Source organism: Octopus bimaculoides, chromosome 5, assembly GCF_001194135.2.
Source record: "Octopus bimaculoides isolate UCB-OBI-ISO-001 chromosome 5, ASM119413v2, whole genome shotgun sequence".
NCBI classification, from domain to species: domain Eukaryota; kingdom Metazoa; phylum Mollusca; class Cephalopoda; order Octopoda; family Octopodidae; genus Octopus; species Octopus bimaculoides.
The window spans coordinates 97861240-97872341 of NC_068985.1; the positions used below are offsets into that span (position 1 = coordinate 97861240).

The 11102-nt window shown below is 36.1% G+C and overlaps 1 protein-coding gene across 1 annotated transcript in view; it reads left to right on the forward strand.

The window, feature by feature from the left end:
• Window positions 1–11102, forward strand: part of LOC106882577 (tolloid-like protein 1) — an 88563-nt gene that overhangs the window by 45589 nt on the left and 31872 nt on the right. The window contains exons 2-5 of the mRNA XM_052968084.1: window positions 5103–5286; window positions 8316–8491; window positions 9589–9709; window positions 10578–10756. Coding sequence (XP_052824044.1) covers window positions 5103–5286; window positions 8316–8491; window positions 9589–9709; window positions 10578–10756 — 660 coding nt within the window. The remainder of the gene's footprint in view (window positions 1–5102; window positions 5287–8315; window positions 8492–9588; window positions 9710–10577; window positions 10757–11102) is intronic.

The following is an 11102-nucleotide window of genomic DNA, read 5'->3' on the forward strand; positions in this document are numbered from 1 at the left end:
AGAGAGAGAGAGAGAGAGAGAGAGAGAGAGAGACAGACAGACAGACAGACAGACAGACAGACAGACAGACAGACAGACAGACAGACAGACAGTGTGTGTGTGTGTATGAGAGAGAGAGTGTGTGTGTGTACGTGTGTACGTGTGTATATTTCCGAGTGCACATAACTTGACCTGCGACATTGTATAATGCTTTGCTGTTTTGCTAGAGTAGTATTTCAAAAGAATTAATGTTTTATAACTTAAAACCTCGAAAATACCCAGGTCTTGGTTGTATGACTACGACAATAAAATAAACGTATAATAGAAGATTCAGTTTCGAGTGTTTTGTATTTATTCAGCTTTGCCGATATTTCCAGTGATATAATGTTATCAGAAACAGCTGTTTTGTCAATTAGTGTACATGTATTATCATTTTAATTTTTTATGATTTTTATCAGTCCTTAAATACGAGTCAAATTTCCAGAATATTTATAAGTTTACTTTATTTGGACGTCTTTTATATTCAAATAAAGCTAAGTGTGTCGCTTCAGGCAAGGCTGTTATTTATGAGCAAACGAAGGCTCTTCGTTGACACTCATCTATGTACGTGATACAATGCAGTAGATAATATAAGTAAAAAGCCGTGATGTGACTGATTAGAGTACCATTAATCATGGGTTGAGACAATTAGAGCTGACCTAGGGTTAAACAAAAGCAACAACCGCAAGATAAAATTAATGAGCCGGTGAGAAAGTTTCTACCTGGTCGCTTGCTCTGCTAGAAAGAATAATGAAATTTCATTCAAAGTAAAGCCCTTCTTGAAAAGGGGATGGAAAAATTGTATGAGGGGTTCATAAAAACTGATTCCCGCGTTGTTCAGATATTCCATATTTTCAGAAGTTCTTTGTTATTTCAACCATTTTCTCTCTCTCTTTTTTTAATGCCTTAATGTTGTGCTTTGGGAATTTCTGGCACTCTGGAAACCAGAAAAAAAAAAATTGCTGAGGCATTTTGCAAAGACAATTTAAGACGAAAAGTTGGGGAAAAAAATGTAAAAAAAAACATTGATTACCTTATTCTTATAAGTACAGGTATCGATAACGAAATTACAAATAACGCATTTTTGCGAGATGCTCCCTTCTTCCCAGGAGAGGCGATGGAGAAAAGGAGAAAGTTATCCTTAATCCGTAGACTTGACCCAGATACTTGCAACAGAGCGTATTCTACAAAAGTTACTCCGTTGGTTATGACGACGTGGGTTCCAGTTGATCCGATCAACGGAACAGCCTGCTCGTGAAATTAGCGTGCCAGTGGCTGAGCACTGCATAAGCACGTGTACATTTAACGTAGTTCTCAGGGAGATTCAGGGTGACACAGAATGTGACAAGGCTGGCCCTTTAAATACAGGTACTACCCATTTTTGCCAGATGAATGGATTGAAGGCAACGTGAAATAAAGTGACTTGCTCAATGACACAACGCGCCGGGAATCGAACGTACAACCATACAATTGTGAGTCGGATACCCTAACCATTAAGTTACGCGCCTTCATGAGCAGGCTGCCCCGTTGATCGAATCAACTGGAACAACGGAGTGTATTCTACTAATGGCACTCAATGGAGCAAGTGATAAAGTTAAACTGAAAGGCGGCAAGATGGCAGAAACGTTAGCACGCCGGGCGAAATGCTTAGCGGTATTTCGTCTTTTATATTCTGAGTTCAAATTCCGCCGGGGTCCACTTTGCCTGTCATCCTTTCGGGATCGTTAAATTAAGTACCAGTTGCATACTGGGCTCGATCTAATCGACTTTCCCCCTCCCCACAAATTTCAGGCCTTGTGCCTATATTAGAAAGGATTTATTTATCAAGACATTGGATACGTACGGCTACTGATACTATCATTATGCAGATATTCCATACTTTCTGGATTTCAATCTCTGTATATCTGTATATTTGATCGATTCTCTATAATTTATAGAAAGTGCTATTATCAACTAGACATACAATATCGTTCAGAGTACTAATATATGTATATATTTTTTAATGCGTTTCATCATGTTCTTTATTTTTATCACACTCAGAGAACTAATTATTATCGATACCGTATCTATTCTCGTTTCCCATATCTCGCTTATAATCTTTTTGAAGTACTTCTCGACTTTGCTTCCGTGCGTTTAGTTGGAAGGGAGATTTAGATAATCAGTCAGAATACGGTACATAGGTTAAGTTTGCATTCTTGTCTCAGCTGATAATATCAACGAATTGTCATTAATCTACTTATTAGTCAGAACAGGCATGTCTCTGGGTATGTCAGTAGATCGTACCCACTTTGGTACGTGCTCATACAGTTATTATCAGTTTTGATGTAAACGTGCCTGCAGGAGCTGGCAGAATCGTTAGCGCGCTGGACGAAATGTTTAGCGGTATTTCGCCCGTTTGTACGTTCTGAGTTCAAATTCCACCGAGGTCGACTTTGCCTTTCACCCGTTCGGGGTCGATAAATTAAGTACCACTTGCGTACTGAGGTCGATCTAATCGACTGGCCACCTCCCTAAAAATTTCGGGCCTTGTGCCTAGAGTAGAAAAGAATTACTGTAACTACATATTTAAGGTGGCGAGCCGGCAGAATCGTTAGCGCGCTGGACGAAATGCTTAGCGGTATTTCGCCTGATGGTACGCTCTGAGTTCAAATTCCACCGAGGTCGACTTTGTCTTTCATCCTTTCGGGGTCGATAAAATAAGTACCAGTTAAACACTGGGTCGATGTAATCGACTCATCCCCTCCACCATAATTGCTGCCCTTGTGGCAAAATTTGAAACCGCTTTTACTATAAAGAAATAAAATTGTGCTTATTATATTATATTTACGTTCCTTCGCTTTGGCTGTTTCTAACCCTGGGGTTACAATAGTAGATTCTATGCCAGGTTCATGTTTCAGCTAACTAGCATTTTGAATGAATGCCTGGCACTATAGTATATATATATATATATATTTCTAAAATATATGCATATTTTTGCACAGCTCATTCATTGATTTTCGTATTTGTTTCTTTTCATTAGCAAAATTATACAATTTATATTTTTACGCCCGTCTTTTCCTATTTCGTCAAACGAGTTCAGCAGTCATCTTGGTTTAAGACTCCTACGAATCAATTACTCATATATTCTAGTTATATGTTTTCTTTACAATTTCTTACTTCTGTGTTCGATTCCTCTGCACGGCACATCGAACAAATATCTTTTACACACATATCTCATACTCATAATACTCATTCCTACACGATTGATCATATATAAAGTGTTACTCTGTCTTGTATGGAATTGCACAGCCCCTGTCTGTCTGTCTCTCTGTCTGTCTCTCTCTCTCTTACTACTGATGCACCTTTACAATTACAACTAATAATTCTCCTCCTCTACCTTTACCACATACTATTATGATGTCCCTATCTCCAACTCCTCCTTCTCTACTGCTACCTGCTATATGGGTGATGCTTTCGTTTAGAGGTAACACTTAAAATATCAAAAACATCATACTGGCTGGCATGTTCAACATGTTATTGTTTACGTCACAAGAAACCTTGTCTCTGCTTTATATACAAACACGATATAACACACACGCAGTGCGAGAGGTAACGATACATATAGCGACGTGTGAATTAAGATGTGAATCTTAAGACTTGTTGGCTGCGTAGCGCTAATATGGAATTCATTAATTTGCTGCACCTGTAATTAATTAATTAATTGATCGCTGAACAGTATTACTCCTTTTGATATCATATTTATCGCAAAATATTCAAATAAGAAATTTATTCCAATTTAATATTAATAAATATTTTTATTTAGAAAATTAGTGTTAATTTCATTATTTCGTGGAAATACTATAAAATTTGTACAACATATAATTATAGTTACTGTACTGACAGAATTTTGCTTTTATCATTATAGATATAATTGTATCCTCTACTATATTGAGCTTTGTTTTCATTTTTATAAATTGTATTATGTATTATTAAGTATAAAAAAGTATTCCTTCGTACAGAAACAAGCTATCTGCTGACTTTCATTTCCACTGAAAATTTTTTGCCAAGCAATATTTCATTCCTTGTATCTCTTAAAGTTTGCTTCTAATTCACTTCTTTCTTTTTATTTGTCAATTGGTTAACCGTATAACCAATCGCTCGGTCAGTCTATCAAACTACTTTCGTTGTTATTCGTGACCGCATCAATGGTATGTCCTCTCTTGCAAATCAAATACAAAAATGTTTTATTGCTTGTTTTTCAAGAAGTAAAATCTCTGATTTAATGTGAGAGGAAATTTGTTTTTTTACTTCGAGAATCTCGAAAAGAAGTTATATGTTAAAGGAATATAATTTCCCAATATTGATATCAGTAAATTTAAACTGTTTGTTTTTTTTTTTTCCAACAAACTTAATTATGTATTTTTCCTCTTATTAATCTTTTACTTGGACTGCAGCCACGCTAGAATACCTTACTGAAGGGTTTAATCAATCAAATCGATCATAGTACTTATTCTTTAAAGTCTAACTCAAATTTTATTGGTAACTTTTGCCGGATCGTTAAGTTGCAGGGACATAAATAAACGAACATTTGTTTTCAATCATCGGGGGAATCAAACAAACATACACACGCGGACGTATACACACGTCGACTTACACACTCTCTCTCTCACACACACATACACACACAAACTTATATGTGCAACTGGCTTCTACACAGTTTCCATCTACACACATGCGGACGTACACACACACTTACACAACCTCCCCACACACACACACACACAGACGTAAGCACAGTTTCTGCCCACCAAATTCACTCACAAGGTATTGGTTGACCCGGGACTGTAGTAAAAGATTTTTGCCTAAAGTTCTGTGCAATGCGGCTGAACTCAAAGTCACATGGATACACAATCAATTTCTTAACCACACGGACATACCTTCGCCTATATTTGCAATTATGTAACATTAATTTCTAAATGCTTTGTCTTACATAATTTTCGTAGTCATATTTTTTTTTTACGTGTATTACTATATATATATAAATATATATGTATATGTTTGGACTTAACTGATTGATAACTTTGTTGATTTTGTTATATTTTCAGCTGGCTTTATGAATGATATCGCTCTTACACAAACGGATGTCCGTGATCTCATGACATCTTGGCGGAACAAAGAAAGAGCGAAAAAACAAAAAAGTTTACATGAAAAACATTCAAATAGAACATCGTTAAAACACAAATTGAGAAAGAAACAAAGTCACAGAAAAAGAAAAAGGTGTCGGAAAAAGTGAGTATTGAAATTTTCCTCTCAGTTTTGCTCTGTAATCTGATACGATAATTTCTGTCGAGTATTTAAATCTTTGAAAGGAATTTGGTGAGTTATTAATTCTCTCTGTATCTATGGATCACGCTATTTATAGAAACTTCAACAGGTCGCTGGACCTTATGGATATAACAGTAAAATTCCACTCCAAATTGCGTACACACTACCATTTTCCATAAAAGAATCACTGGTTGACAAGGTCAGAAAAAAGAAAAACCAGAGGCTCACGGGTGGAATGTCTTTGATCATAGGTATTGTCCGTCAAAGGCTGACTGGGATTACACATTAACAACGACGTCGGAGTGCCCTCTATCGTTTTAAAAACGGAATAGAGCATTGGATAACGTGGTTTTTGCGATACGTTAGGCTCGAAGTAAAGCGGAATGTGTAACGACTGGAACATTTTTGATCGAAGCTATATGCAGAGCTGGCACAGGGCTAAACAACAACATATTACTATGTGCAATTAATATTTATTGGTACTGCTTCCGACCATGACGTTACATACCACGCCTACATATCGAACAGAAACGCTATTCTTCAGATTGTATAGTTTGCATGTGAAGTATTTCTAAAAGGTCTAAAAGGTATTTTGATGTTCCTATTTAACACCAGCTTAGGTCTGATTGAAAAGAATCACGATCATAGATGATCCAACCATGACAGTCACGTTTCATTTTCTAACTTATGTAATCAGACATATTATTGAACCCACACACATGCATACATGCATACATACGCAAACACACACACATACATACATACATACATACATACATACATACATACATATATATATATATATATATATATATATATATATATATGCGCTTTTTGCTTAAGGATAACCTAGTGGTCAGAGTATGGCACTCTCAACCGTGGTTTCGATCCCCGGACCACAAGGTGCGTTGTGTTCTTCAGCAAAACACTTCAGTCCTTCAGTTGTAAATGAATCCCAGTAATAGCTGGGGAAATTAACCTTGCGACGGACCGGTGACCCATTCTAGAGGGTGTGTTGTAATTTCACTCACTTACATTTCAAAGAAACCGTGTTAAACTCCGGTCTTATGAAACCTAGAGTTAACAATAGACCTAAGGGTGTGTTTAAGATGGTAAGGTATGATTTGAGGGAGATCTGGATGCTTTCCCGCTTTCTTGTAAAAGTTTCCTCCTTGGATAATCCATTCCAAATTCTTTTTGGATCCCATTGAGATTACAACGTCTATAATTATAGATTTTTCTCTATGAGAATTACTCCTTTGCAATATTGATATCTAGCTTAGCAGCATTTCGTCCGTCTTTACGTTTTGAGTTCAAATTCCGCCGAGGTTCAATTTGCCTTTCTTCCTTTCAGTTGAACACGGGGGTCGATATAATCGACTTAACTCCTCCTCGAACTTGCTGGGTTTGTGCCAAAATTTGGAACCAATATTGATATCTAGGTTTTCTTTAGTATCTCTAAGATCAGTAAGAGACCAATGCCGTTTATTAGTATAATCTTGAACAGCGAAGTTGACATCTATAAGAAAAACATAGGTGATGAGAGAATTGCGGAGTGGTAACTACTCTTTGGGGAGTAAGGTTGGGAAAAGACATAAGATGGGGATCTGAAGCAGGGAGGAGAACGTAATAAAAGTGACGAGAAGATGAAATACGAATGTATGGCGGATGTGTTTAGGCGGAGGTTGTGTACAACCAGATATCTCCGAAGAGCAGACAGTGCGTGTAGTTATGTCTCATGCCCTCATGTTTCCCTGTATCATATTTCTATACTAGCTATGGCATGTGTTTATTCATGTGTTTCTATTTACGTAGCTAATATGTTTGTATTGTGTTTTTCTCGTTTGAGTAACAGAGCTAAATGGTATGAGTGAAAAACGGAAATCTGTTCTTTTTGTTATTTCATCTCCAATCAGTCACCCACACCATATTGTTGTTGTTCAAATTATTATTATTATTTTTATTATTATTATTATTGTTGTTGTTGTTATTATTATTATTATTATTATTATTGTTATTATTATTATTTTCCTTGCTATTGTTACTGCTATTGCATTGTGTGTCTTCTCACAACATACAACTTATATTTGTTTCTTTCACCTGCCAGTGTCGTATAGATAGATAGATAGATAGAGAGAGAGAGAGAGAGAGAGAGAGAGAGAGAGACGGAGACGGACAGAGTAAGACAGAGAAAGAAAAATTAATAGTTAGAAGGAACTGAAAAAAAAATAAACGATCAGAGTTTATAAATGAATGCATTATGTCTGTTTACCATTAGCAAATATTTTATCATTGTTTTTGGTGTTCCCTGACATAACTATTTTTAAAAGTTCTGCAGCACTTAGTTGTTTCTGTTGTTGTTATTAGAGCCCCGTGGTCAGCTCTGACTGGGCCGACCAACAAGTATGTAGGTTCCGCCGACCGGCTAGGCGCAATCTACTGATCTGTTGTTTCAAGTTCGTCAAGCTTCTACCCAAATGAATACTCAGACACGCAGACAGGACTTCTGTGGAGCGCAGTGTGACAGTTTGGACAAGTTTTTTAACTTTCTTGTTTGTTTCGGTGTTCCTATAGATTCAGGCAAGAAAAAAAAAAAAGATTCGTCAAAGTCCACTCTCTACTTATTAGTGGTGTCCATCCCAGCACAGTGATTCGGGTTAATGAAGCTTTTGATACAACAGATGCTTCTCTGTTCGTACTTTTAATGTTTGTCTGGGTTAAGATGTTTAAGAGTGAGAGATAAGAGAAGAAATGGCTAGGTGTGTTTTAAACAGTATAAGCTAGTTACGTTCCCATTACTGCACATCTTCATCGTTATGGAGTTTTACAATAGTATCTAACACATGAATAATCCACAACGGTCAAACTGTGCAGGAATGGAAGTGCTATTAACGTATTATAATGTGTAATAAATACACACGCACACATATGTATGTATACATAACTATATACATATTATTTCTTTAACTCAATGAAATGTTATTGTATTACAGGGATAAAAAATGTTGGGAAAGATTAAACGCACACACATTAAATAATAAAAATATAAGTAGAAGTTCGAGTGAAACGAAGCATCGAAGTTCTCGAGTTCGTAGAGCTGCAACTGCCAGATTAGACCGTCTTTGGAGTCATGGTGTGATTCCATACCAAATACAGTCCAATTTCAGTGGTAAGTGTCTTCTTTATCTGCCGATCTTAAAGATAATTTTCTTCTGGATTCCCATATTTTAATGCATGATTCTTAGCAGTTCGCATTCACAAAGAAGCTCTCCGCCCGATCAGCAAAATCACCAATTCATTCCATCCTTTAGCGAACAGACATTGTTTTCCTCACACTCATTGTACTATAATGACCTGTACTTCTCTGGTCAAGCTTATTTATATACCACTTCCATCACCCATATCAACATGTATATCTTTGCTCCTTCTTTTTAATCTTTGAGCATTACACTGTCTAGGCCCCAAGTCTCCTTTCCTGTTCCCGTGAACTCTCTGAAGTTTTCTTCTTACCCACCTTTTATCTGCAGGCACCAGTGAATATAAACCGTATCAGTATGTGATTGAGCACATGTGGAGAACATAGTTACTTTTCTCCTTACTCCTGGTTTAACCATAAAAGCACAAGAAATAGAAAATAATTTAATGTCTTTTAATGACATATCGTCGTTTTTCTTTTATTCAAAGTATTTATTTTCACCATTCATCAACTGCATAATTGTACCACTCAGCCTCAAATTTTCTTGATCCCACAACTCGTACATTATACATATCAGGTTTTAGCTTCTTTGAAGGCATAAAGCTTTCAATATATAACTTTCGATTTTGTATTCCCCAAAATTTTCTTGTAGCCCATGTAAGAAATCGTTATTAGGGGGTATAACAATATAGTAATATAAATAAACAAACACTAACACTCATATTTCACAGTCTGGTGGCAAAATTTGGCCCAGGAGGGCATATTCAGCAGCTTGGAAAGAGAATCGAGCCAACAAAACAGCAAATGCTCAGGAACCGTGCATTACTCCCTCCTAAACCTTCAGTGATAAGATTAACTATTTATTACAATATAAACAAAGCTTGCGACTAAAAAGTCCTCGTGGGCCTCATTTGAGACTGAGACTAAATACATATGGATGTAACTACGTATATTTATTCATCACCCATTCTGTATTAGTAATCCACTAATATAAATATAAATATTCTGCAAAATATTATCTTCCCTTGAAGGAATTGCGTCTCATTTTCGTTGTTTCTTTTTTGAACAAGGTACACACAAGGCTCTTTTTCGACTTGCGATGCGCCATTGGGAAAATCATACTTGTATAACTTTTGTAGATCGTGAACCTCATCACACTGATTATATTGTTTTTACAGAAAGACCATGCGGGTAAGTGAACACCAGTTTGTCAAAATATACAAGTTAAAACACAAAACAGTATTTGGTTCTTTATTCCTTATGCTTCAAATGAATACGAAATCATGATTTCTATTAACTATAAACACATACACACACAACGAGTGCACGCACACATACACACACACACACACTAACGTACATATACAAACATATATGCACAAATACATACACATGTATAGCATGACTGTGGTTATGAAGTTCGTTGTATATAAATGTAGTTTCGGGTTCGAGATTATGTTTCATTTTACGGCATCTTGATTAAATGCCTTCTACCATAGCCCTGGGCCAGGAATATAGTGTAGTCAGAATGAATTTGGTAGACAGAATTTGTGCAGAAGAGCCTTCTGTGTGTGTGTGTGTGTGTGTGTGTTTCGAACGCGGGTTTGAGTCTGTTTACGTCTCAGGGAAACAGCAGTTCGGCAAAAAGATAGCAACAGAATAAGTTACTGGCTTTAGATAAGAACTGAAGTCAATTCGATGGCTCAAAGTCTTCCAGATGCTTTTCAAAACTGGCCGTAATCCAGTAAATGAAACAAAGATAAGGATAAAGCAATATCCACTAAACACGTAATATAAATGACCAGCCAAAGCAAACTGTCGGCGTTAATGAACTGCATTGTCAATAAAATATTTTAAAATATTTTGACCACAAAGCACTGTGTGTGACTGACATCTGACTTGCATTTATGCACAAGAGTAATGATATTTTAGCATTTTACTCATTGATATATTGGCTGTATTTTATGCTGAATCATCCTAAATGTTTGTTCTTATACTCAATATAATTTTCCCTTCCGATTTTTATATTCTTTATCAATAACCATTTGGATATCTTCAGATGCTGTTCATATGTTGGAAAACGCGGGAACGGAGCACAAGCCATATCAATAGGTAAAAATTGCGATAAATTTGGAATTGTAGTACATGAATTGGGCCATGTTGTAGGCTTTTGGCATGAACATACGCGACCTGATCGAGAAGACCATGTAGAAATTATTTATAGAAATATTATGCCAGGTACGTACTTAAAAGATTTTTGATGTTTACATTTTATATTTAATTTGTGCTTTTTACTCTTTCAATCTTTCTTGACAAAAACGACGTCCATACTTTATTTCATTGGAACAAGAAAACGAATACATTATCCATAAACAGAGATACAGTAGAAATATCGATTAGACTGTCTGTTTAAGAAGTTTGTTTTCGCAATCATGTGTTTTCAAGTTCGAACAAGTTGCGTAAAAACAAAAAGCTGTGTTTCAAAATGGGGTAAAAGGAAACTGCGAGAAATCTTGTAGCCATTATACATATACATATATATAACATGATTAACCATATATATATATATATATATATATATATA